The 27,720-nt window shown below is 49.9% G+C and overlaps 1 protein-coding gene across 8 annotated transcripts; it reads right to left on the bottom strand.

The window, feature by feature from the left end:
• Positions 1–117: 117 nt before the first annotated feature.
• Positions 118–27,720, bottom strand: CEP68 (centrosomal protein 68). Of its 8 annotated transcripts, XM_044926057.2 has the most exons (10): positions 26,634–27,717; positions 26,249–26,479; positions 19,451–19,537; positions 15,408–15,800; positions 12,299–13,810; positions 10,811–10,933; positions 8,044–8,140; positions 4,341–4,513; positions 3,894–3,944; positions 118–3,376 (listed from the first exon to the last, which is right to left on the bottom strand). In XM_044926057.2, exons 4-10 carry the CDS (start codon positions 15,756–15,758, stop codon positions 3,353–3,355), a joined length of 2,331 nt encoding a protein of 776 aa, XP_044781992.2. In that variant the 5' UTR covers positions 15,759–15,800; positions 19,451–19,537; positions 26,249–26,479; positions 26,634–27,717; the 3' UTR covers positions 118–3,352. The 8 variants fall into 8 exon arrangements, with proteins under 8 accessions (XP_044781992.2, XP_044781991.2, XP_044781994.2 ...); XM_044926056.2 differs by lacking the exon at positions 26,249–26,479; XM_044926059.2 differs by lacking the exons at positions 10,811–10,933; positions 26,249–26,479 and having other exon boundaries at positions 26,634–27,720.

Here is a 27,720-nt window from a genome sequence, read left to right as displayed (position 1 = left end):
TTGGGTTGAAATAGTAACCAAAATATTCTTTACTTAGGGGCGTGGGATGTGGCTGTTGGCTACACATTTTATGGTGGGGTCTTTAATTCAGTGATAAAATTTAAACTAAAAACAAGCCAAAAATTATAGGTTTCTTTATTTTCACTAAACAGACAATTGAAATACATGGTACAAAAATAAGTGGTAAGATTATTGTAAAATGAATGGACAGAATAAATATTCAATTTAATTTTCCATCTATGAGAATTTCACAATAAAATCACAGTTTACTTTGTATTATAGATGTGCTTGTTGGGTCTATTCATCTTCACATAAGGCAACTGAAAAACTCCTCAAGCTACCAATAGTTATTTGGGTGAAATTTTTTTAGTGCTTCAAAAGGTTTTTTTTTTTTGCCTTATCAATACAGTACAAATAATTCAGAAACATTTTTAAAGTAGATGATACAAATTTCAGACAGTGTAATGCACTTTTGTTTTATACAGCAAGTTGTTCAAACTGTCAGCTTTTTCTTGGTGAGTCAGCAAAAAAATGATGTGAATTTGAGGTGTAAGCATATTTACATTTTTATTTTTGAAAATTCTAGTGTTCTTTTCCTTGTGGTAGTCAAGACTGGGACAAGATGTTTCAGCATGCTTCACTACTCACTTAATGAATGCCGTTTTGGGGGAAAATACTCCCATTCCTACCCCCACTTTCAAGTACAAATATTTCAAGCTACATTATGGGCTTTTAATAATCCATTCACTCAGTAAAGGGAATTATTGCTTGCCATATTTTGTAAGTGGTTGCTATGAATTAGCTCACATGTTCTAAACCTAAGCAGTCACAGTCTCTGGAAATCCTTGCAAAATGATAGCCATTCTGGTCTAAGCAATGACGTTTTTTGATTTTGGACCAAAATTTCCTTTAGCATGTATGTTGTCATTGCAGCTCTTTTACATCTGCCCTTCTTTGTGTTCCCATTTAAGCTTCAAAGTATCATTGTATTGACATTGTCTATTGGCAGATGAGCTTAAGCCATGGAGCTGCAACAAGAACCCAGGTTTTGAAACTGCCAATCTAGCTCCCAGTACTGCCACTTGCCTGTGGACTTAAGTTCTACTACTTTAAGGGGCTACTAGGGAATTATACTATAGGTGAACTTGGGGTTTTGTGACCACATGGTGTGTCACTGTGAGCCACCGCTGTCCTGAAGGCTAATGCCTGAATCGAGCCTGGCCATGTCTGCCCGTGAAATGCTGCTGGCAGCACCTGCCTAGTCAGAAACAATTTCCGCTTGAGTTTTAAGGGAGGTCTTAAACCTACAGCACTGCCGAAGAGACCATTAATAGCTGTGCTGATGCTCTTCAGTGATATTCACGAGTAGGTCCAGAGTAGGCAAAGGAAGTGAACAAAAATATCTTTAGATCATCACCCGGTAAAGATGGTAAAAGTAATAGTTTTTTACAAAATAGGGCACTCTGAAATAAAATATTCTGTGAAAATTTCTGTCAGCTGAAGCCTATTATTAGATCGAATGGCACTTTTAGCTTTCAACTACTGTAAAATACCATTGGTCACTTTGAAGATGACAATCCTATAGAAACAATTTTTTTGTTAACTAGTTAAGGCATTTTCATGCCTAGCAAAATGTCAGTAAATGGGTTTAACTCCCAAGGGCTTATCCTGTAACACACTCATTGGAAAGGCATGTACCAACTTACAGTCACGTCAAAGAGAAGGTGAAATATATCAGTTTAAGTACAGAGGCTATTAGATATGCCTTCTTAACCAATTAAGGCCTTTAAGACTATTTTACATATATAATAATCTGCTAGGAAGGTGTTTTGTCTTTCTAAATCTATGTACAGAACCAAGATTAAAACTGAGACAGCAGAATCAAAATTATGCCTTTAAGCATTTTGATAAATACTAGAATCGCAGAGGCACTTGAAATACTCCATTTTATATAACTGTTACTGAATTTTATAGTTTCCCTTTAGAATTAAAATCTTTAAACATTAAAACTTATTAACAGCTTATTTTCCAGTTTAAACTCTTGAGGATTTTAGTTCACAGAGATGGATGAGATGGTGTTAAGTTGATCAGCTTTAAGTTCTAAACTTCTCTTAAAGAGGGTAATTTTCTTATTTAGTATTTTATTCTGAGGGGATATCAGAAGACTGCTTTATGAGAGTAACTGTTCTAATGTTACCTGCTCTGGGTTCAGGTGATTTGTCCATTTCTTTATAAATCAAAGTATCTTCCTTTGTTAAGCACCCTCCCTCAAGTGAGAACCTAGAGTTTGAGAAAGGATTTTGACTTTCTTGAAGTGTTTATCACATATTTAAGTGTGGAGAACCCTTTCCTCAGGTCATAGCCTACTGGAATACAAGTAAACAGGCAAAGTGCTTTCCTCCTTCCATGAACACTCACAGCCCAATAAAACATTTTTAAAGCACTGCTTTGTTTTTGCAGAATGTGTGGTTACCAGCAATGGCCAATCATTTTACTTTAAAAAGCTAGAGTTGGCTTTAAATGGTTGCTCCTTGGTTCCCCCCACCCCGCTCCAAGGTATTCACATGTCAACTCCCAAACAAAGAATTCCCTTTTCCCCTCACCATGAACAGCCTTAGCTTCTACAGCTATTTAACCAGGCTGTGTGAGCCTATCCATACCCTTCTGACTCTTCCCAGGGAGGAGTGGAGGATGCCTCCTCCTGGAGGTACCCTGAAGGCAGATCATTAGTGGGCTGAAGCTCAATGGCAGCTTCTTAAGCCCCTATCACATTCTCCTTTAAAATGTTAGGCAGGCAGATGGAGCCCTGAGCACTTAAGATGATAAAAGGTATCTTAGCAGCCCAAAATAATTTACAGAAGTTCTATTTGTTCAAAACTTTCTATTAATTTGGAGAGTTTGAGTGTCTTCTACAGTCTTCAGAGAGTGATTTATAAGCCTAGTCACTTTTTGTCTTTTGGATCCTCTTGTATGCCTGAGAACACCAAGTACTGGGTACCTTCTTTCTCCTACCAGCTTTCTTTAAATGATCTCAGTACACGGACTAGTTTAGGAGTTCTGTCTCCTCTTTTTAACTGGACGGAGGGAGAGGAAATCCTGTAAGCCTTGTCTGCATTATTTGATCAACTGCAAAGCTACATGCTCTTTGTAGAGAAGCACCAAAGGAAAACCTTAACTGGAAAGGACTCATTTAAATAAAAACAGTAACTCAACAGCCCTTACTTTCAGGGAAGAGAAAGGCATTTTAAAGCTAGTACATTAGAGTCACATTTCCCACTTGGTTTCAGAATTAAATGGCTCTCACAAGGACTTCCGAAAGTTTCCAAATAGCCACATTTTGACTGACAGATAATTACATCTCATTCAGAGAAGATGCCTAAAGAGAAAGAGAAGCATCCGTTACAGGCAGAATGCTGCAGAGGAAGAAATGACATGGCAATCATCTGCATTCATTTTAGAATTAAAATGACTACGACCTAGATTTATTTGATGCAAATACAGGGACTCCCTGCTCCTGAGATACCTGGATTTATCCCTTGCCTCCTTTTATCTACAGTGACTTCTCACCCAGGAAATCTGAGTTAAACGCCAGATTTCGGCTGTAGGGGAAGTTTCGGAAGCAGCGTGCTGCACCTGTGGCGGCAGGGTGTTGGGCGGTGGTAGCCCCTGGGCGGTGGTAGCCCCCGAGTGGGCAGTAGTCCCTCTTTGCTCTCAGCTTCTGTTCCTACCTGTGACATCTCCAAGGCCTGGTGCTCCCATCTCTCCATCCCCTAACCCTTTTTTGGAGGGGAGTGGTGTGTGACATTTACAGAGAGCATTTTCAGGAAAAGAAGGTGTGGGGAGTTGTAACTCAGGATCCCTGTGGCTACTTGGCACTGTCAAGAGTTGCTTACCGATGGAGCCGCACACAAGCTGGGTGGGAAGAGCCTACAGGATAGAGGAGCCTGTACCAGAGAAGCATATGCGCACAGACATAACAAAGTTGGTACAGGTAAAGTCTACAGTTTCCGTGGGTGGGAGGGGTGACGTGTCGGCCATTTAAGATGGAAGCACAGAGCACCCTAGTCCTCAGCAGGCACAGGGCTGAAAGTGAGCAATGGAGCGTGCCGCGTTCATCACCACAGAAAGCGCCCCCCCCGCCCCACTCCCTGGCAATGGCAGCATCTCCCCTTTTCAGTTACAGGGGCTTCTCCCAGCCTCTCGCCTCTCATTTGTTTCAGTAGCTTTTTTAGTTGAAGGAGCTTCTAAGGAACAGCCAACTATTAGAACAGGAACTCTGTTCCAGAATCAGGCACTGGGGTCTGAGGACAAGTTTCCTCCTCTGGGGTTGCTCTACTTACCAGGCTAATCCCCTTCACACCGGCACTCCTGTGTGCCGCTGGCGTGCTGTCGGAGGTGAGGGTGCAGCCGGCCAGTGTGTCTAGGGAGGCCAAGATGGTGTCGTACAGGCGATCCGCGTGGCTCTCCAGCGCGCTGGGCTGCCTAGAGATCCTGCCCAGGACATCCTTTAACACTAACAAATGAGTTTTAAAGCAGTAAGGCCAAAGAGACAACACAAGTGTGCCTTCAAGGAACATACCAGGGTGTAGCAGAAAGCAGGAACATGGCCAGCATGTCACAATGTCCACTTAAATACTCCCCTGGACTGAACTGCACTGCGGAATCTATGCTGTTAACTTGTGACTGATGCTGAATTGTCTCACTGGCTCCACTCTGGAGTTACACATTCACAAAAATGCACGAGAGACATGGTTGTCTGATGACTGGTATTATCTGACTTTTAGATATAAGACCCCTGGCTCACACCCAGATCCTGTGGGGCTGAAGCCTGAAATGAAAACAACAGGCCACCATGAGGACTCTGGGTCCTGCTACCAGGTCCCATCAGCTTCTGTTGGCTGTGGGACTGTCATTTAGCACATATATGGGTGATGCGGTAACATAACATGGGATTGCTTGTGAACCCTTTTTGGTGGGTCCTAAATGAATAGACTTCAAGAGAAAATTACCTGAAAGCAGGCTAAGACAAGATGGTTCATGAGGCCAAGGTTCCAACCCCTATAGGCTAAGTTTTGAGGAAGGGAGGGGCCAGGTTCAGAGTGCATCACACACAGCAGGCTTGTTTTTTCTTTTAAAAACTTCTACTTCCTTTGTTAAACACAAAGGCTGCTTTTGCTTCCTGTGCCTTTTATCAGCTGTGTTCACCCTCTCTCTAATTTCCTGCCACAGCTGCAACATCTGTGAGCAGAGGAAGGGAAAGGGGAAGCTGTGTTATCTGCAGAGGATGCCAACGGATGGGTGGAAGGAGGAACAGGCTGTGGAGCTTAGCCCCTAGGGAAGCCACAGCGGTGCAGCATCATCAGGGCAAAGTGCCAACCTGACAGCTTAGAACAGTCAGCAGGGCAGACTGAGGAATGCAGCCAGGGCCCGGCACAGCTCACCTGTAAGGGTGAGTGGGTCAGGTTCTCTCCTCCAAGTTCACCAGTCATGTGAACAGTCCTGTGTGGGGTCAGTGGAATTCAAGGGGCCTTTGTTTTTTGAACTTTTATTTTAAAATGTTAGAACATTTGGTTCGGGCCAAACAAAAGGGAAGCTGGAACAGTGATGAAATTCTCTTTCCCAGTTGAGACTTCGATGTTTTCACTGAATACATGCATACAGGGGCCTGGTTCAGCTCGATGTCAATAGGTTCTAGTCGTCTGATCTAGGATAATGAGGAGTTAGGGTGTAAGGCAGGACTGTTACTTCATGTACCAAGGTAACCGGGTCAAAATGTAGTGAAAACTTGCCAGATAACCAAAGGAAAACCCGTTAGCTGGAGGCTGAGATGAACACATTTGGAAGGAATTAATCTGACCTGTCCCTCAGGTTTTGCACGTGGCTGAGGATGAGTGGGCTCTGAAGAAGTGTGCGGGGACTGGGGTGTACATGCTTGGGCTCCACTGACTCTGACAGCATGATCTGGAGGGAAGAGTTGTGCGCCCAGCTGAAGACCCTGCGGGTGTCTAGGGGAACCTGTGATTTTCACAAAACAGCCAAGTTCCTGATTAGTCCAAGCAGAGAACTGGGAGGGGCATGGTGTCCATCTGAATGAGCCTGGATACAGACCTGAAAACCACAAAATACCCCAAAGCATCTTTTTTTTTTTTTTTTTTTGGCCATGCACAGCTTGTGGGATCTTAGTTCCCCAATCAGAGACTGAACTGGGCCTACAGCAGTGAAAGCACCAGTGGATTCCCTGGACCACCAGAGAATTCCCTAAAAAAATAAAGTCTCTTATTTAGGCAGTAAAATACCTCTAGACTCCTTTGGAGAGAAGAGCAAAGTGGGACATCATTACCGACTAAGTACTGAGAAGTATTACTGAGTCGATTTTTAAATGAAGGTCCAAGAACAACCTGTAGCTTGGAAGAAACCCACTGTTACATGTGGCCTCCAGAAAATTTCCTGGTACTGAGTTCTTTATGCTATTGTGTGTGTGTGGAGGCACAGGAGCCTGAGTGGGGTATTAGTGCACAGAGGCGGGAGTCAGGCTGCCATGCCGTGTGGCCCCATGCAGATCCATAGCTCTGTGAAGTGAGAGTATTAACTATCCACCTCTCGGGCCTGTGATTAAATGAAAAAAATGTCAACGCAAAGGTGTCCCAAGGGCAAGGGACTGCCGTGGGCTCACGTGACTGACAGCGGGTAAGTCATGCCCTGCTGAAACCCTTCAGTGGCTCCCCCCAGCAAAACCCCTCTGCCACGCTGTTTTCAGTCCTGGTGGTTTCTTCCTTCCCAGGGGACATCTGGCAGCGTCTGGAGATGTTTGGGGTTGTCAAAACCGAGGAGGTATACTACTGGCACTTAGCGGGCAGAGGCCGGGGATGCTGATGCGCACGGTGCAACAAGAGGACAGCTGTCCTCACGACGCATCCCGTGGCCCAGTGTCAGCGGTGCTCAGGCTGGGACACTTGGCGCCACCTCCCTACCACACACCCACCCACCACTGCTGGTCAGGAGCGCGCCGCCTCTCCCTTCTCAAGCCAGTGGACCCTGCCCACTTTTGTTCACACTGTTTTGCTTCCAGTGGAAATCCCACTTCACTCCAAAACTGAGGCAAAACACAGATGGGCTTTTTCAGCACTTGCTTGCTCAGTCTTACAGAAACATAGGGACTGCTCTGAGGGGTCCATCAATTCCTTGCTTTAACTTAGCATTCTCCTGTCATATTCGTCCTATCGTACCTGCCCCCAGCAAGGGCAAGGCCAACTGTAAACACCTGCACCCTGAGATACACTCTCAAAGTCTGATTTTCTCACCTTCCTAATCTGGGAATCCATCCTGTGAAAGGGGCTCAAGCTTAGTTTGTGTACCACCGTCCACCTGTCCCCTTCTCATCAGTTCACTTCTTCCTTCAGTCTCTTCCCATAGAACAGATAGACTGCTCTCAGGTCCTGGAACAAATCCTCCCCCAAGGCAGATAACCAGAGAGGGGTCCAGCCTGCAGGGCAAAAGGAAGCCAGCCCTGCAGGCTCCCCACTGTGTCCTTGGCTCCCCTAAGCTAAGGGGAGCTGGACTAAAGCCAGCCTTCCCACCAAGGACTCCACCAAGGAAAGGCAGAAGCTTAAAAAGCACTGTTCTTGGGACTTCCCTGGTGGTCCAGTGGCTGGGACTCCATGCTCTCAATCAGGGGCCTTGGTTTGATCCCTGGTCGGGGGACTAGATCCCACATCCAGCAGCAAGGTTCACACGCTGCAGCTGAAGCTCCTGCATGCTGCTAAGACCGAGCACAGCCATATACATATTAAAGAAGAAAAAAAGTGCATCTTTCTTGCAGGCTCAGTGCCTGACTTCTCACACCCACAGGGCTGTGACTGCCTCATCACATGTTTGTGGGGCCGTGAAGATGCGAGAAGCTGGCAGTCGACTGTGGGAGTCAAAGGCAATGGGTGAGGACACGAGGGATTCTTGTACACTGGCTCCGCCTGGTGACAGACTGGGTCCCGGACTTGCACTGAGAGGTATTAAGCACCAGCTAAATTCAAAACCCAAGCATCTCACCTGGGGTATTATCCAGCAGGCTCTGAAGCAGGATCTCCCCTTTCTGTAAGACACTCTCCGTCAGGGACTGGTGTTCATCTATATCTTTCTTAAATTGCTTAGAGCATAACAGAAAAAAAACAGGAAAAAGCTTTATTACTACCATTTCACAAGTCATTAAAAAGGCTCTTTTCTTTGGTAGTTGGAGTCCCCTTTAACCCACCCAGTCTTCAGGATTCCCCAAGTAAACAGTGCAGTAGTTTAACCTCATCTTCTTTGAGCCCAAAGCAAACCCAGAGTCAATCCTTTTTTTCTGTTTACAACTTGACAAAAGCAGAGTTTTCTTTTCCCTGGCAGAGCCTGGCTCCTGAACAGCCTGGAGGCCGGGATTCCTGTGTGGGCTACACCTCACAGGGTCCCATTTAGGCTCACGGGCCTGTTGAGACTGTCTTCCATTCTAGTGGACCCGCAGAGCCACAGAGGCGCCTTCAGTGTGGCCACAGGCAGCTGCAGCCTGCCCCGCGTCCTCCCTGTCCCGCTCTCTCTGGACCTGAGGCCGTAGGATGGCGTCAGGGAAGCTGGGAGTCTCCTGAGCGGTTGATTTCTTTTCCCCTTGCAGTACCAAGCCTAGTAACCGTTTCTGGTTTTTCCTTCAGCTGCTAAGATGTGAAGTCAAATCCATGACCACCTTCAGCACAGGGTGCAGTTCACATTCTGAAGTTGCAGTTTTACTTCTGGATTTACTATATTCCTGTCTTGTTTTCGTTTGCCCTAATTACCTGTATTTATTATTTCTTCTTTAGTACTCTGCAGTTTATATGCTGCCACAAACCCACTGTGTTAAGACAAAATACACAAGAGAGGGTCTCAAGTGAAACGTGTGTGAACCAGCATACATGCTTATATGTGGTATCTAAGTAGGCTCGAGGTAGCTCACATGTGGGTGTGAGCCAGGCACCATTCTGCGTGCAGCAGCGCTGACGGTGGGGTCCCACCTGGTGATACAGTCGTGTGGATGACACAAGCGGGCTAGGCTTCGCTAACCTGCAGTGACTCCCAGCTCAGCTCTCAGCTCTACCCACAAAGCAAGACAGGTGCATGTGACTGGCCTGACACGCAGAGGACAGGAGGAGGGATCAAGTGGCGGCAACAGAGCTGCTGTGAGGCGCCTGCTAGGAGGGGAGGGGGCGGAGGCCTGCTGGAAAGGCCACCCCAGTAGGTCCAAACTCCAAGCAGTGCCCTCTCCATGGTGGTGCTGTCCTGGGCCTCCGGGGAGTGGGCCCTCACGCTCAGCCTTCCTCTCCTCTCTCAAGCATGCCCTGGGAAAGGAACTCTGGCAACGTCTCTCCATTCAGCAGGAAGCAGCATTCCCACGAGGGTAGGGCAGCTGGCCCACCCAGGCAAAGCCTTGCCCCTCAATTTTAGTTGGCTCCAAGTTGGAAAACAAAGGGTCCCCTCTCTTGCCTGGGTGTGGAAGGAGCTCTGAGTTGGGTGGTGTGGCCCTGGTTTGGTCACAAGTAAATCACACACTCTTCTATTCAAAGAACTGTCCCAGAAAACTGGACTGAACCACAAGTTCAGGCCACAAACACTACCTCTGCTCCTCCAGAAGAGGCAACAGAAAGACTAGGTCAACCAGACAGATGCGCTGTAAGCCAGCAGGTGGCTCAGTTGATGTGAATATCAGTATCAAGTGATATCAGTATTGACTGATACTTTATCTTCCAATTCAGAACACTTCTGAGAATGAAGAGGGCCTACTGATAATGATGCCAGAACAGCACAAAATATCACAAAATACCCCCATTACAAAGTTAACCAGGACCCACAAAGAGATGGTTAAAATAACAAAATCTAAAAAGAGGTAACCCCTACCCTTCAAAAAAATACCCTGAGAAGCAAACTGGGTCATATTTTGGTTTAAATACCATCAAAATGCCTTGTGTGTATTCTGGAGTCAGTGCAATTCAGCTCAAATCCTAAAAATACCAGTCAGAGCTGTCCAACAGAGTTTTCTGTGATGATAGAAATGTTCTAAAGGCTCTATTCAATATGGTAGCCACCAGACAAATGTGATGACCAAACACTCAGAATGTAGCCAGAACTGAAAAACTTAATCTTTTAATTTTACTTAATTTCAATAGTCTTGTGATTTCCTAATAATGAAGATCTCTGTCCATCAATCCCTGAGAATTTGGAAAGTGAAAGTCAGTTGTGTCCGACTCTTTGTGACCCCATGGACTATAGTCCATGGAATTCTCCAGGCCAGAATACTGGAGTGGGTAGCCTTTCCCTTCTCCAGGGGATCTTCCCAACCCAGGGATCGAACCCAGGTCTCCCGCATTGCAGGCAGATTCTTTACCAGCTGAGCCACAAGCGAAGTCCAAGAATACTGGAGCAGGTAGCCTAGCCCTTCTCCAAGGAATCTCCCCAACCCAGGAATCGAACCGGAGTCTCCTGCATTGCTGTACCAACTGAGCTATCAGGGCAGCCTGAGACATTTGGAAAATCACATTGCAAATAACCCTGAAGTATTCTGGATTGAAGGTAAATAAAATGGACTTTCTTCAAGCTCCACTTGGTCTGGGAAGTAACTCATACATGTTAGTTTTTCAGCATTAAGGATTTGAAAAGAATTAGATTTCCAGTAAGATCTCTGATTAGATTTCAGGTAAAGGCCAATGGATCATGACATACTGTGCATCAGTCACCCAAACTTTTACCTTCTAATCAAGTAATCTACCACCATCTAGTGAGTGAACAGTGAGAAACCAGGACCACTTATTACCCGGTAAAGCTGCAGAGAAGACTTGAGGCCTGTGAGGTTGGATCTGGGTGCAGTGAGGTGGTCAGTAGTGTCTGCAACGTTATACAGCCAGTGGATCAGCTCTTCCAGCTGACAACAAAATGTCTGTGTGGACAAATAAATCGTGTGTCACCCATGGAACCGCAGGCTACATTTTCACAGGCTAAAAATATCTGGGGGATCCCAGGCTACAGGCTGCATTCCCCACCAAGGCGTTGTCTCCCTCTGCTCCTGGTCTGTCCCCACCCGTGACTAGACTTCTGCCAGGGCAACATGGAGGGCTCACCATGGCTCTGTGGCCCCTTGGTCTGTGAAGGGCCAGCCCTGTGTGCAGGGACAGGGGAGGGCACGTGGGGGAGAGGGCAGCGGGCAAAGAGCGGCCCAGAAGGGACCTGCCTGACACAGGTCAGTTCCTCGGTCAGCACTGTACTGACTGTAGAACTGCTCCTGGGGAAGATGTGGACCTAGAACATGGGACCGTGACCAAGACTGACCTGATCCTACACCTGAAAACTGAACTGAAGCTGCTTGTCCCTGTGCTGCTCCTACCCACCCAGGGAGCCGGGGCCCAGACTCCTGCCAGCCGCTCACCAGGGGCTAAGCCCAGCCTGAACCCACGGTTTCACTCTTCCACATGCTAACACCTGTACCACCTGCTCCACAGTACAAATAAAGTCCACACGACACCACAGGGCAGGTTAAAGCCCACCTTGAGAGCTAGAAAACTGCTGTGGCATCGCTCCTGGGGACACAGCCCTCGGCTGGCTGCCCTGCTGCCTGTGGACACATCTGGGTGCTCAGGCGGGAGGCAGGCCCGGGGCTCTCCCAGTGTGTGGACAGCTGCGTGCCTGAACATCCTCATGTGAGGGACTGCAAGGTCCGTGACATGAATTATTTCATTTAACCCACACAACGACCAAGGAGGCAAAGCTCCACATCCTACCAACAAGCAAACTAAAGAGATGGAGCCAAAACGCACAACTACCTGACGCTGACAGCCCTATTCCATGCAGTGCTGGCCCCACCTCCTGACATTCTCACACGGTCCACAAGAGTCGAGCAAGTCTAGGCAACAGTGTACCTGACACCCTCCAATCTGCAGTTACAGCACTTTATCAAATTAAAGCTCTGGAAGTCTTTTGGCCAAGAAAACACTTTTATTGAGCCTGTACTTCCTGAAGGCATCTGAGCACAGGTCCCTCTTGTGCAGAGGGCCTCTTGATCCTCAAGGTCACGCAGCCTGGGGAGTGGTTGGCAGCACAGGCTCTACCCTCACTGACCGTGAAGGCGCAGGTTACCTAACATCTGGCTGCCTTTTCCTCCAGCGGTGACAAGAGAACGCCAGTCCTCATCAGGACTGGACAGAAGGTGCAGTATGGTGCCTGGCACCTAAGTGCTCAACGTTACCAAGCTTCCTACAAGGTCAGTGGATGGGGGAAGAAGGCAACAGTGCTGAGACGCTGAGTTTACCTGCACGCACTGCACGAGTGACTCTTTCCCCTGTTCTCCGCCCTTCCTGGGAGGCTGCCCTTCAGCATCTGGATCCAACACTGCCGACCAGGAGGTGCGGGTTCTCACTGGTCCGGAGGAGACCCCCAGGGCCTGGCCGCTCACCAGACTGCCCTCTCCGGCAGAGCGCCTTGCATGGATGAAGGAGCGTCGCAAACAGTGCTTCTGGTCCTCAGTGCTCCAGGACCCTCTGAGGGTAGCCCCGGAGGGAAGCTGGCTTTGGCTGGAGTCTGACGGGAGGGAAGCTGGCCCATCACTGTCCGACACACGCAGGGAGCTCTGCCCTTCGGCAGCATCCGTGGACAGGGGCACCAAGGTGGGAATGGAGCCCAAATACGAAATCAAGCTAGAAACCTGTGTCAGCCGAGTGGGTAGGGCCAGATACTCGTCGTCACTTTCCACCTCCTCTTGGGGTTTCCATCCAGACTCCTCGCAGGTGAGGCGCCCAAGGCCCTGGCTGGCCCCTTTCTCCCTCTCCAACCCGGGTGAGGACCACCCTCTGTCCCTTGTCCTCAGGTGTGGAGAACCCAGCTCAAGGTGCCGGCCCACAGGTGGCCAGTCCCTCAGGTTCCTCCGGGCTGGCTCTCTGCTCACCCAAGGAGTGGCCCTACCGCTTGGGGCTCTGGGGGTAGAGGCAAAGGGGCTGCAAGATGCTAACCCCACACCACCCTGCTTCTGAGGTACTCCAGAGGGCCCCCGCTTAAGGCTTGGCTCTCTGGGCCCAGAGAACGGCAGGGCAGCGGCCGCGGCTGGTGGGCAACTGTGGGAGACGTTAGTGGGTGACTTAAGGGTGCTCGCCGGGGAGACAGAGAAGCTATCCAGGTCTATGCCCGAGTCCTGCAGGACAGGCTCAGCCAGCACGTGGCTATCGAGCTGCTTCGGGAGCCGGGGCCCGGGCCTGAGGGGATAGGTGTAGTCCAGCAGATCTTCGTACTCTTTGTTCGGGTTCCAGAGTGGGGAGCGGCGGTCTGGGGAGGGAGGCAGGGAATCGGGCAGCACACAGGCCCAGTACTCGGCCTGGAAGGAGAGGCGTCTCCTGCCCAGCCCGGGGGCATCACCCGCTGAGGACACAGGCTGGGGCAACCACTGGAGCCGAGGCCCAGGGCCTACCACTGAGGGTGCTGATGGCGGGACAGCCAGCTCCAAGGAGGAGGAGACCTTGGCAAGGCAGCCACTCCGAGGCTCGGCCTTTTCTTGGTGACCCTGGAGACTGCTGCCTGGGGAGGAGGCGGACATGCTGCAACTGGAAGATGGTGGCGCGGGTGTCCCCGGGCTCACGGCCGACCTCCACCTTGACGGGCACGGGAAGCCCGAGATGGGAGACTGTGGGCAGAGGTCTGGCACCTGCGGCGATTCCACAGGGGACGGGCCATCTTCGGTGTCAGCATCGTGTCCCAAGTAAAGAGCAGCAGCTCTGGGAATGGCGTGAGTCTGAGGTAGCGCCTCCGGGGCAGGAAGCCTGGTCTCCTCCATCTACAGTGACAGGAGGGAGGGAAAAGGTGAAACAGGCGAGCCAGACTTCTCTCTTCGGGGACAACTCTGGGGTGGTTTTGGGGACCCAGATGACCTGGAGGAAAGTTCTTGAAAAGAAGAGCCTGCTACCTGGTGCGAGCGTCAGACACAGCGAGGGTGCAGCTGGAGATGGAGATGAGGGGAGCAGACATTCCTCCCGGAGCTGATCCCCCCAACCCCCACGGCCGTTCCTCCCCGGTTCTTCCTGCACAGATGCCTTCTTCGTGAGCCAGCAGAACTCAAATAGCTCTGTCGTGCTGAAGCTGGAACACACTGCCTAACCTCTGAGAAGCGCGCCCTGGGTAAGCAGGACCTCAGCAATTCCGCTGCTGAAGGACACACATCCAAACCTGGCAGTCAGGCGGCCCACCAGGCCCCACCCGCTCGGCTCACACCCAGCGGTGACTCAATAGTGGCAAAATGAGTCATTCACCCCAGCTTCCTCACTCAGACTTTTAATCAGCTCGATGAAAAGCCCACCCCCAGGGAGGCAGAGTGGCACTAGAGGTTAGGGTGTGGGCTTTGGAACTAGACAGCCCTGAGGCCACCCCTAGCTGCCAGCTCCCAGACTCACTTCTCTCACTTCTGAGCCTCACTTCCCTCACCTGCAAAGCGGGGGTGGTGACAGGGCCACCTCCTCAGGCTATGCGGATTAAATGAGCTCCAGGGTGAACAATGAGAGCTCAACAAACAGCAGCGCTGCAACAAGCACCAGACTGACACTCACAAACAGCCCATCTCTGTGTTCGCTCACTCAGTCTGACTCAGGTGCCCTGAGCCTCACAGTGCCCCGGCCCCCTGGCAGGTGGGCCTAGCCTCTGTCTTCTCCCAGGCAGTCGTGCTCAGAACCTCCTCATGTCACAGGGCTCTGGGCAGCAGCACTGGTAGCCAGTGCCACGATGACACGGCACAAATCAAAGCCGCCACCATGAGAGGTCTTGGCAGGCAGACCACCACAGGCTGTTGGAGCTGGGAGGGACAGGTCAATCAGGTAACCTTCCCAACTGTCCTGAGGGCCTGCAAGATCCGGTGGTTCGCCCGAGGTCAGAGACAGGGAGGACTCCCTGCTCCACATGACACCCACTAGGCGAGGCTGCCTGTAGTCAGGGAGGCCCCTGAAATCCTCTTTGCCCAGAGACAGTGCTGTCAGGTCCCCAAGGGCCCAATGGGATACAACCCCCAGGAGCCCACGGCCCTGCAACCTTCTTCCCCACGTCTCCCCAGAGGCCCCAGAAAGCCTCCACATCACCAAGTCAAACACAGGACATGGCTCCCCCACCGCGGCTCCCCTGCCTGCACTCTGGGCAGGATGTCTTGGTCACAGCATCCAATCCTCAAAAGGTCACCAATCATACTCCTGAGCAAGTAGAAATACTGTGGACAGAGCTATCTGCTGGGCCCACCTGTCCACGTGAACCTGCAGAACAGAAATCAGCACATCCAAGCTACCTAAGCTCCCCTACCTCCCCGCCTCACATGGGCGCTAGGGAAGCTGTAAGATGGTAAGACAGTGCTGGAGTGGACTCTCAAAGGACAGCCCCACTACCCTGGTGCCTACCTGGCTTCCCGCAGAGGGCAGATCACCAGTCTCCAGGCCAGCAGAAGGCACGCAACCAAAAGCGGGCTTAGACCCACCAGCTGCTGGCTCCCTGCTGGCCCCGCTTGCTGGTGGCTGGCAGGCTCTGGAGGGGCCAGGGCCAATCCCACCATAGCAGGCAGGGCCGGGGAGCCCCTCGGTGCCCCCAACAGGGGAGGCGGGTCCTCCCTCGGCTTCCAGGCGTGGCGGCTGCTCCCCGAGCACAGGCCCTGCGGGGCTCAGCTCCTGCTCCCCACGGCTCCAGTTCCCACAGGAAGGGGCTTTCGTGTCTGAGGACGCCTCCCCCTCTGCCTTTTCTGCTCCCAGGGCCATTGAGATGTCCCTGGGTCAGGATTCTGCTGAAGCTTCAGCTCCCTACAAGATGGTAAAAGGAGAGACAAAGATAAACTTCCTGCTTCCATGATCAGGAAACCTTTTATTTCTTAATGATTAAGACAAAATTTTTTTGGCCAAAAGAACAAACGATGGCTACTTCCTCAAAGAACAGAGGTCTGGCTTTTCCTCAGCTCCAGACCCTTCCAAAAGGGAAGCAGGAGCTGTTATCCTGTCCTCTGCTGTTATGTGCCCGGAGCCCATCCTATCATACCTGCCCCTAGCAAGGGCAAGGCCAACTGTAAACACCTGCACCCCGAGATGCACCCTGAGACCCAACAGATGCCCAGGAGGGTCAACACAAGTCCAAACCAGAGTCAAGCTTTGTGCTGCGTGCTAAGTTGCTTCAGTCGTGTTTCTTTTCAACCCCGTACACCGTAGTCACCAGGCTCCTCTAGTCCATGGGATTCTCCAGGCAAGAATACTGAGGTGGGTTGCCATCCCCTCCTCCAGGGGATCTTCCCAACCCAGGAATCGAACCCACGTCTATTACATCTACCAGCATTGGCAGGTGGGTTCTTTACCACTAGTACTGGGAAGCCTGAGTCATGGTTTGGTCCTGCCTAAAGTCACCCTTGCTGTCTGAGCCATAATATTTAAAAAAAACCTAAAAGCATGGCATCCAGTCCCATCACTTCATGGCAAACAGAAGGGGAAGATGTGGAAGCAGTGACAGATTTTCTCTTCTTGGGCTCTAAGATTGGTGCAGATGGTGACTGTAGCCATGAAATTAGAAGAAACTGCTTTTTGGCAGGAAAGCTATGACAAACCTAGACAGTGTATAAAAAGGCAAAGACATCACTTTGCTGACGAAGGTCCATATAGTCAAGGCTACAGTCTTTCCAGTAGACATGTATGGATGTGAGAGCTGGATCATAAAGGCAGAGCGCTGAAGAATGGATGCTTTTGAACTATGGTGCTGGAGAAGACTCTTGAGAGTCCCTTGGAAAGCAAGGAGATCAAACCAGTTAATCCTAAAGGAAATCAATCCTGAATATTCATTGGAAGGGCTGATGCTGAAGCTCCAATACTTTGGCCAGCTGATGCAAACAGTCGACTCACTGGAAAACACCTGGGAAAGACTAAAGGCAGAACAGGGTGACAGAGGATGAGATGGCTGAATGGCTTCACTGATTCAATGGACATGAACTTGAGCCAACTCCAAGAGACGGTGAGGGGCAGGGAGGCCTGGTGTGCTGCAGTCCTTGGGGTTGCCGAGTCGGACACGACTTGGTGACTGAATACAGAAGGTCACCCGTGCCTTTGGCCCAGCCCCACGGGGCCAGGGGCCTGGCTGGGGCCCCCGTGCCAGCGCCGCAGCAGCTGCCGTCACCACAGCCCGGCAGCAGGCGAGCGGCTCCAGCCTGGCTCTCGCTGCCCTACTTCAGGCTGTGGCTGAGCTCAGGGCTCCCATGGTGCCTGCTCTGCCGGCGAAGGAGAGGCAGTCGGGAAGCCACACCCTGGGCTGTGGAGCAGGGGGGCACTTCTCATTCCAAGGATGGCCAGGGCTACAGGACCAACCGTCCTCCTGCTGACCTGGGTTCCAATTAATGGGTAACTGAGGGAAGCCGTGGAAATCCGGGTGGATGACAATGGCAGTGGTCACACGGCGTACACGCATGTGACAGCAGAGAAGTACACAGGGCAGGCAGCACGGAGGGGAGACCAGGGTGAGCCCTCGGGGCGAGCGAAGGAACGCCTGGGAGTTGGATCTGAGAACAGAGCCATTCCAACAGGGGCTTCAGGGACCACAGAGGGGGACCCTGAGCCTGAGTGTGCAGGCGAGGGCTCTGCTGGGAACCAGGACCGGGTGAGGCTGGGATGAAAGCAGGCAGGAGAACTCTGGGAGGACTGAACAGGGAGGCAAGGGAGTGCAAGCGCCCAGGATCTGGGCAGCTGCCTGGAATGCACTGCCAACCTCAAAGCTAAAACCTGGCCACAAACAGCCTCGTTTCCTCAGAGACAAGAAGGCACTGATGGCAACAGGAGGTGCTGGGGCAGCAGGGAAGCCAGAGCAGGGGGAGGCGGCCACGGAGGGGGCTCATCCTGCTCGGCCCTCACACCGGGAACACCACTGGTGGGGACAGCGCGCCCGGAAAACAAGAGTGTCCTGCCCGGCCTGGCCCACTGGCGAGGCTCCAGTCAGCAGCGAGCCAAGAGCAGAACACAGGTCATGTGCACACTTACCACCTTCTCATGGCCATCGCGTGCACAGGGACTCATCAGAAGAACGACTGCCTTGAACCGGCTACATGTGGTTCAGATATAGAATACGCTGCACATTCAAGTCTCCCTCCCCTACCCCCAGAGGACACAGGGCATGTGGACAGCGCCTGCGCACAGAGCACGGGGCAGGGCGGGGGCGCCACGAAGAGACAGAATTAGTGAAGCAAGGCACCTTACAAGGAACCAAGGAGTCCAACAGGGGAAGACAAAGCCGCCAATTTTTCATATAAATCAGGCAAAAATATTTACCACTAGATACTCCCACAAAAAAACCAGGTAGGTCTAATTAATGCTGTGTGTGTTTCTCATCTCTTGAGTATATGTAGACAAACACAAAAATTTATTTCATCTTCCCCCACTGCCCCCTTTAACACGGAAGTAGTTAACTGTACAGGGCACACTGTTCAGAATCTTGTGTTCTTTTTTTAAATGAAATAGCTTGGAGATCTTTCCTTAGCAAGGCACAGTCAGCGCCTTCTGTTTTCTGCCCCCACCCAGCACTGTACTCCACTCTAAGGATGCATGCTAGCTTATTCCACCTACTGGTGGATATTTATGTGATTTCCACCTTTTGCTACTAATGCTGTGATGAACAAGCACGCACGCGCACGCACACACACACACCACTGCACACGTACTAGCACACCCACAGTATCAAGAGTCAGAGAAAACACTGAGGTGAAGGGGACTCACACCGGTACTTCAGGCATCTGGTACACTCCCACCTGTGGCCTGAGAGTATGCCAGTTTCCCACAGGAGGTGGGTCCTCTTATCCTAATTTCACAGAGCGGGGAAACCTTTCAGAGTCAAAGCCTGAGTGACTCCAGAACCCAAGCTCTTTATGAATCAACTGGGGAACAAGGTACAAAACAGACACACAAAGCAGAAGAAGGTCAGAGAGACTGGTAAGGGACCAAGTCCCACAGGGCAGGACCTTCATGGAGCCACATCCTCACCTAGTGGCTACTTAAGAAGCGGCAAGAAGACGATGACAAGCAAACTATTTTCACAATTATAGGAACAAGCAGAGCCCACCAGCTGGAAGAATTAGGGTGAAGGCTGAACCTAATCAGAGGCCCCAATTTCTTGCTCCATTTCTAGAAATTCTTTCAATGGCCAGAGTCAGGCCATGATGGGTGGCTAATCCATATTTACTCTCCTGGTCCCCCTTCACTAAAGCATGTGGTCTTAATGACAGGGGACTGGAATAAGATGATGCTGGGGCAATAGAGGGGTACAAAGAAATGATCTCTGTCTTTGTTTAACAATGTGTTTTTGATCTGTCTTGTCTGGATTTCACTATTCACAAAGAAGGTTATCTCTTCATCCTGGGGATGAGTGGTGGGCTATTATTAAAAGCTCCTCTGGAGATACCACTAGGTAACTTTCAAGTATAGATACAAACCTGAACTAAGTGAACAGTGTGGCCGGAAGTCCTTCAGCAACCAGGAGAGAAGGTCTGAAATTCAGTGATTTTCATGAAATGGTACTTCTGAAAAGACAGATTATAGATGGTTATTTTCTCAGTCTGGATTACAGTCTGTTCATAATCTCACTTATTAATCTGCCTAACAATCAAGGTGTATTTTCTCTGTGCCACTCGAGCTTTCTTTTTTTTTTTTTTTTTAAATGAGAATTAAAACAGATTCATGTGAAAAGAAAAAAGTCTACCATGAGTGTTCAATCCAAATTGTACGTAAGTATTACAGAAAACAAAGAAAGGGAGAAATCAACTGGGATAGGGAAAACTCCTTGAAGGAATGACTGCTGAAGACATCAATCATCAGCCAAGCAAATGGATAAAGGGCTCAACTCTGGGCAAGTGTCAGGTGGGCATCTTAACACTGCATGACAGTCCAGCTCTCCTTTCCACACAGATTCTAGACTTTACACATCATCGTTTCTTCTCACCCCTCTGAGGGTGAGGGTGGAGAAGGGGATTCTGCTTGAATCCTTCCAGTGAGACAAGCTTCCTCCTTTCCAGAACACCAAATGGACTGCTCAGATGAAAATGTGCTATGCTGTCAGTAGCGTTCAACAATCTGCTACTCTTCGTGGGTCATCCCTGCTCTCTGATCACACACTTTACAGTGTTTTTGGAGGTCAGCAGCTCTTCGGTGGGCAGAGGCCCCAGTCAGCCGCCTTTTCTAACAAGAAAGTGACAAGAAATTGGACTGAGTGACTGGAGGGCTCTGAGCAGACAATGAATTCAAGCCTCCCATCTGAGAAAGATCTGCACACACCAGTTCAGCCCTGTGCTTGGCCAAGTCAAGAGACAAGCCACTTGAGCTGCAGGATGAGAGAGCAAATCACCAACATTCAACAGATCATGGAGAGAGTAAAGGAATTCCAGAAAAACATCTATTTCCACTTCACTGACTACAAAAAAGCCTTTGACTGTGTGGATCACAACGAACTGTGGAAAATCCTTTAAGAGATGGGAATACTAGACCATTTACCTGCCTCCTGAGATACCTGTATGCAGGTCAAGAAACAACAGTTACAAGCAGACATGGAACAACAGACCAGTTCAAAATTGGGAAAGGAGTAGGACAAGACTGTAGATTGTTACCCTGTTTAACTTATATGCAGAGTACATCATGTGAAATGCCAGGATGGATAAATCACAGACTGGAATCAAGATTGCCGGGAGAAATATCAATAACTTCAGATATGCAGATGATACCACTATAATGGCAGAAAGTGAAGAGGAATAAAGAGCCTCTTGATGAAAGTCAAAGAAAAGAGTGAAAAAGCTGGTTTAAAACTCAACATTCAAAAAACTAAGATCATGGCATCCAGTCCCATCACTTCATGGCAAATAGAAGGGGAAAAAGTAGAAGCAGTGACAGACTATATTTTCTTGGGCTCCAAAATCACTGCGGACAGTGACTGCAGTCATTATAATTAAAAGATGCTTGCTCCTTGGAAGGAAACCTAAGACAAACCTAGACAGCATATTAAACATCAGACATCACTCTGCAGACAAAGCTCAGTATAATCAAAGCTAATGGTTTCCAGGAGTCATGTATGGATGTGATAGACCGTAAAGAAGGCTGAGCACCAAAGAATTGACTCTTGAGAGTCCCGTGGACTGCAGGGAGATCAAATCAGTCATCTTAAAGGAAATCAACCCTGAATAGCCATTGGAAGGACTGATGCTGAAGCTCCAATACTTTGGCCACCTGATGTGAGGAGCTGACTCTTTGGAAGACTCTGATGCTGGGAAAGACTGAAAGCAAAAGGAGAAGCAGGTGGCAGAGGATGAGATGGTTAGCTGGCATCAACCAACTCAATGGACATGAGTTTGGGCAAACTCTGGGAGATGGACCACTTGGATTTTGGTATTAAAATTCTGTCAGTTTCCAAGACCCACAGAGATCATATGACCTACCAGATGAAATTAGGAATGATGGAGGCTTGGCTTACTCTTGCCCTACGGTAAAGATATGCTCATATATCATGTATGGGGTCACACGAACTGGTTAAGTCTGGACATCTGACCCTTCCTAGTACTGGCCGCACACTCCCTGTGCAGGCCTGTCACAGTTGCCAGGACTTCCTCCCACTCACTCCTGTCCAGGGTGGAGAACAGAGAACTTGGAAGTCCGTATGTGGGTGGAAAGGGGGGAGGTTGAGGGGGGCTGGCTATGTTCTTCTCTTAACTAAACCATTCAAATGTACAAATGCTCAATTTAGGGGGCAATCCTCCTCTGATTAGGATTTTCTAAATCACAAGCTCACAAACCATCTGATTTACAGCAACTCTGCCCAGGAAGCCAGGTTCTGCCTGGGACCCATCTCTGTACCTGGGGGCACAGAGGGCACCTGTACCAGCCACAGAGGCCAGGTGCTGCCTGAGCCAGCCCTACCAGTTCAGGGGCTAAAGCCCTTAAGCTCCGAGCTGTTTTCGTAGGAGGCCATAGGTGTAAGCGGTCAATGAATGCCATGCACACGCGGTGGCAGAATCAGGCCGGAGAAGCAGACAAAGAGGCTCTCCGTGCTGCCCTTTCTCTAGGAACACGAATCTTCACTCGAGGAAGAAGGGGGGGGCAGTGGGGTGGACCCAGCACTGTCAGTTTTGCTGGAAGGCTTCTGGGGGAACTAGATGGATGGCAGAAAGGGGCTCAAAGGCAGAAGCCAGTCCAGGCACGGGAGGCAGTATGAAAGCAGGTGAAGACGTACGTGGGGAGCCCAACAAGAGGGGCAGTCACGAGAGGCCCAGGCCGGCCTCAGAGTGGGGTGGCTGCCAGGAATGCTGTGTGGGAGGCTTGAGACTGGGAGGCCCATGGCTCAAAGCTACCCCCTTCCACCTGCTCCTTCCCTGGCTGCGCAAGCCCTGCAGCCCTTCGGGGCCTGAGCTCCTATTACCATGTGATCGTATGTGAAGCACATCTTACTACTGCACTATTTTTGTTGCTTTTGTTCATGACAAGAACTGTTAACCTGAGAATGTATAATATCTTTTATGCAACCAGCTTAATAAAGAAATTAAAAAAAAAATCAACCAAAACTGTGCTCTCTGTGACTGGGGCCACAGAGAACCTCACAGCAAGGCCAACCTTTTAACTTGTCACGAGAGGTCTTTAGATGGCCTTTAAGGGGATGCACTGCCGCATCTACAAGGATCTTAACTGAGCTTCCAGCCACCCCTCCCCCACCCCAAGCTCTCTGGCCTCCCTGGCAGTAGATTATTGCCATCCAACGAAGCTCAAAGTATGAGGATGATGGGGACTGAACATGTCCATTAAATGGACCCTCTGTTCCCACCTAGGTCTTCCCTGTAGATCAAACGGTAAAGAATCTGCCTGCAACGCCAGAGACCTGGGTTCGATCCCTGGGTCGGGAATATCCTCTGGAGAAGGGAATGGCAACCCACTACAGTATTCTTAACAGGAGAATCCCATGGACAGAGGAGCTTGGCGGATATAGTCCATGGGGTTTGCAAAGAGTTGGACATCAAAGAGTAGCTAACATTACTCTGTTCCCACCAAAGAGCAAGGTCAAAAAAACATCTGCCCCATAACACAAATCATTCCTACTGTCTAAAGAAGCTGGCCCTGGACCACATGGCTGCAGCTCCACCGGCCACTGCTTTTACTGTACTCACAGTTTTCTATGAGTCCGTCGGGCCACAAGATGTGAAGACTGATAAGAAACTGACTGATATTCGGGAGGTGCCATTAAGAACGTTTCTCTTTGGAGAAGAATTCTCAAGTCTCTATAACAAGACACTGCGATTTCACTGAGTAGCCAGTTTACTCTTTACTTTATATAGGTACTGGCAAAACTGATTTTAAAAAAATTCTCCTCTTTGCTCTTGCTGCTTGGAAGCTCAGAACCAAATCAGTAGTCTCATGCAAGTAAAATCCAGAGGCCAGAGAGGCCTTCAACTTTGGTATTTTTCACCTGATCCGTCTCAATCACTTTTATTAAAAATCTTGTTACACGGAAATGATTTTGGAACGATTACTCGAACAATTTTTGGAACAAAATAGAGGAAGTGTTAAAAACAGATTTTTTTTTTTTTTAAAAAGCTCTAAATCCAACACTTCATCAAATGCCAGAAGAAAACAAAGCCTGTTTACCAGTACGTCTAAAAATCAAATGTAGATACTTATGTTAGTACCTTTCTACTCAAAGTGTTGTCCATGGAAAAGCAGCACCTGCATCACCTCAGAGCTTGCTGGGAATGCAGATTCCCAGGCACCACCCCAGAGCTCTGGGATCAGAATCTGCATCTTAGCAAGCTCTCCAGGTGGTTGGTAGGCATAGTAATGTTTCAGAACCACCAAGTTAGTAAGCCTGTTTCAGCATCCTGAAAGGGAAATACAATAGCTTTCCAACCATTCATCAAGCACCCACTTTATGCAAGGCGGATAAAAGTAGGAAATTTACGGTCCCTGTCCTTAAGGTCCAGAGAAGGCAATGGCACCCCCACTCCAGTACTCTTGCCTGGAAAATCCCATGGACGGAGGAGCCTGGTGGGCTGGGGTCCATGGGGTCACGAAGAGTTGGACACGACTGAGCGACTTCACTTTCACTTTTCACTTTCATGCATTGGAGAAGGAAACGGCAACCCACCCCAGTGTTCTTGCCTGGAGAATCCCAGGGACGGGGGAGCCTTGGTGGGCTGCTGTCTATGGGGTCGCATAGAGTCAGACACGACTGAAGCAACTTAGCAGCAGCAGTCCTTAAGGTTCTTCCAACAGGACACTAGGAAAAGCTCACACCTTGTGGCAGGTTTCCTAATGGTTAATGACAGGATGTCACAACTGGAGGGCATCTTGAGAAAGAACAGTATTTCCTAAAAAGGATTCCAGATTCATATAGCTACACTAAAAGCACAGTGAGAGACCAGAATTCTCCTGTGATCCTTACAAGTGAGAGGAGACAGGGTCTTTGTTTTGGAGATTCCAAGTAATTTAAGAGAAATTGACATACCAAGGGGACCTACAGCTGGCAGGAAATAGACAATTTAGCCTGTTTCCTGTGACCAGAAAGTGGTACAGGAAAACCTGGAAGTGAGGCAACCTCCCCCTAGGGGGTACATCTGCCACCTCAAGGTCTAGCAAATAGATTCAGAGCTACTAGAAGACTTCTTCCAGTGATCACAACGTTTGTGAACAACTTTCAAGACAGGAGGGAGTTTTTTTGAAAACAGATTTAAGTTAAAAAGAGAGACAACATCTCAAGTCCACTTCCATCTGAACCAACTTTGTCAGCCACACAGCCTCCCTCTCCTCTGCTTTTATATGACCATTTCAGTAACAGACCACATGAAGAGTGCATCAAGTATTACTGCAATACTTGGCCAAATTGTTATTTGGCATTCCATCAATCTCCAGTGGGTGACGGTACTTTAAATGCATAAACAGTAATCTTCCATGGAATACTTTTACAGTGGGGGCGGGGGGGGATCTTGAATGGCTTAAGGAATATTTTTAAAATCAAGGAACAGATAAGGACCAAAAGGCAGACAGAACCTGAGGGTTAAATACTATATAGATGTTTAGTATTAGTGAATCTGCTCAAATATGTTTATTTTTATCCTAACAACTGTTAACAGCTAAGGAACATTTTCCTTGTGCCAGGGAACTATGCCAAGCACTTTATTTCAATATTTTATTTAATCCTCAGAAATCAGGAAATAGGTACTGTTGTCACTCCCATTTAACTGAGGAAACTGAGGCATGAAGAAGTTACCTAACTTATGCAAAGTTAGTAACAAGATTGAGCTAAAGTCATGGGATTTGACTTGAGAGCCACAGCTCAACTGCTTTCCTCACCTGTACAAACAGCTGGCCCAACATGTTAATAGAATTAAAGTTTTTGTCGACTTTTGGCTACACTACTGATTTTTTGCTTTCTTTTGGTTTCCTTCAGCCACTGAGTGTCTACTGTGTTCCAAGCACTGTCCTAGGGGCTGGGGAAACCACAATATAGTGTGACGTATAAAGACAGAGGCTACAGAAGGCAGGCCAAAGTAGGGAGTGATTATTAGTTGAGGGGTAGGGAAAGACCTTTAAAAAGCTTTCCAGAAAAGGTGAAACCTGAGTTATTTGCTCTTTTCTGCAGCAGGAGACTCAGAACTGATTGACCCAGGTGGTGGAAGGAACAAGAATGACCTCTACTTTTTTCTTTTTTTTTTAATCGAAGGATAATTGCTTTACAGAATTTTGTTGTTACCTCAACCTCTTAATCAAGCCTTGTACCGTTGATTTCTTGACCCAAAACACTGTTATGCATTATTTTAACAACAACCTTCACATCCTAGGTCTAGGAACATAAGGGTTTTTATGAATGTCATCTATCTTCGTGTCCGCCCTCCCCACCCTCCTCCAGTCAACTCCCAGTGAGGTCCAAATCTGCTGTGGCACTGGCTGGTTTCCGTTCATTTTTATTACAAACAATACACCGAACCCAACCCAATAATTATAAAGGGCCTGAAACAGGTTTTGGACTTGTGTCCCTGGGCTGAGAACCATTCTAGTGATGACAGTTGGAAAGGGTGGCCTTTCCAGGCAAAACATGTGAGACGAATTGCATTTTCTCCTCGGCACTGGGGGCTGCCGCATTCAAAGCGACCAGAAGGCATCGTTCGTCTCCATCTTAATAGCCGGAATGACCCTGAGCGGGTGAGAGAGGGTCACTAAGGCAGCCCGGATCCAGGAGCAGCTCGAGCCCCTAACTCCCGGAGCACCTGGGCAGGGCGAGCGCGCAGGGTAATAAACAAGACACGCCCGAGGCGAGGCCGCGAAGGAGAGAGAGTCCTCTGAAGCCGGGGCAGCAACGCGGCGCAGCTGCTCGGACGGGAGGATGCCCGGACACGCTCGCTCCCGCGGCCCGATTTCGCCGCGCTCAGGCTTTTCCAACGACGGCCTCCGGCCTCCGCGTCCCGACTCCCGGCAGCTACTCTCACCCGCCGTTCCGCCTGCAAAATGGACGCTCAGGCACGAGGCGCCCCCGGCCCCTTAAAGCCTCGGCGCCCTTAGGGGAAGGGGACGCAAGGCCCCGCGGCCCGCCCCCGCAGAGCGAGGGGGCCGGGCCGCAGCCCCCAGCCTGTGCACCAGCCGGTTGCTACCTACCGCGTCCGGAACCCTTCGGACTCCCCGAACGAGCCGGCGGCGTCAGCAGTCGCATGCGGCAGCTGCGAAGACGGAGTCCCAGGTGGACACAGAGGCCCTCCCGCCGGACTCCTGAACGCCTGGGGCGGGACCGAGCGCCGGTCACGCCCTCCGCCACCCCGCCTCCGCGCGGAGGGCGCCTTCGGAGAGGCGCGACCAATCCCAGCACTTAGGCCGGAGGCTCGACCAATGCACGACCCGCTCCTGCAAGAACAGCCCACCCCTGGTACCGCCTTGGCCTATGGGTAGCCCGCGCTTCTTTGGTCGGCTGTCCTTCCTCGCCTTCCGCGCTGGCGGCTCACGTTCTAGTGTCCTGGATTAGAGGGTAGTGAAAGAGCGCGTAGTCCCCGGCCGCGAGGAACGGTGGGTGCTCTCGGGCTCTGTTTTAGCTAGTAGGCCGCAGCCCAAGTCATGCACCCGTTCATTTCCATTCATTTTGGGCAAAGCGCCTGGTAGTGTTTCTGGCGCTCCGCTGCCAGAGAGGCGGACCCAGTCTTCGTGCGTCTGTTTACATTCGCATCTAAACAATTAGGCTTGTGACCGAGGTCTGAACAGGTGCCACAGCGCTCGAGCGCCGGAAGACGGCAAGGTACCCCCGGCCTGGTGGCTGGGGACAGCTTTAGGTGGATCCTTAGGCAGGCTCGGGAAGGATGGGAGGCTTGTGAATAAATGAACCAGGAGCTGCTTAGCGGCTCTCCGAGCAGCCCGTTCGGATGGGAAACCGGTGATGAAATTTGAGGGGAAGTGCATCCACGATGCACATCCTTTTCCACCACCTCCACCTCTCCTCCAGCTAGCATGAGGTCTGGGGGCTTAGTTGCACAGCTGGTACTGCTGAGCGAATCCTGGGGTATAAAAGAACTACCACCGGCCTGGAATGGGGAAGGGATCACCTGGTAATCTGTGTCAGACCCGTCCTGTGTTCTGATACGTTTACCCAGCAGTACTTGAGCAATCTGGCTTACCTTGAATGTCTCACCAATTCATCAAACAGATCTGTAAATGTCTGAACCCCCGCTGTGGGCAACTTGAATTCCAGAGCACACAT

This window comes from Bubalus bubalis, chromosome 12, assembly GCF_019923935.1.
Source record: "Bubalus bubalis isolate 160015118507 breed Murrah chromosome 12, NDDB_SH_1, whole genome shotgun sequence".
NCBI classification, from domain to species: domain Eukaryota; kingdom Metazoa; phylum Chordata; class Mammalia; order Artiodactyla; family Bovidae; genus Bubalus; species Bubalus bubalis.
The sequence above is the reverse complement of the archived record's forward strand: the minus strand, read 5'-3'. Positions and strand labels throughout refer to the sequence as shown.

Excerpts from the sequence above, each read along its gene's own strand:
- CEP68 (XM_044926058.2), bottom strand. The coding sequence starts at position 15,758 with ATGGCCCTGGGAGCAGAAAAGGCAGAGGGGGAGGCGTCCTCAGACACG. Across the intron at positions 4,514-8,043 it reads CCTGCTGGATAATACCCCAG|TGTTAAAGGATGTCCTGGGC; the intron begins GTGAGATGCTTG and ends CTCATTTGTTAG. Across the intron at positions 3,377-3,893 it reads GCTTGTGTGCGGCTCCATCG|GCATCTTCTCTGAATGAGAT; the intron begins GTAAGCAACTCT and ends CTTTCTCTTTAG.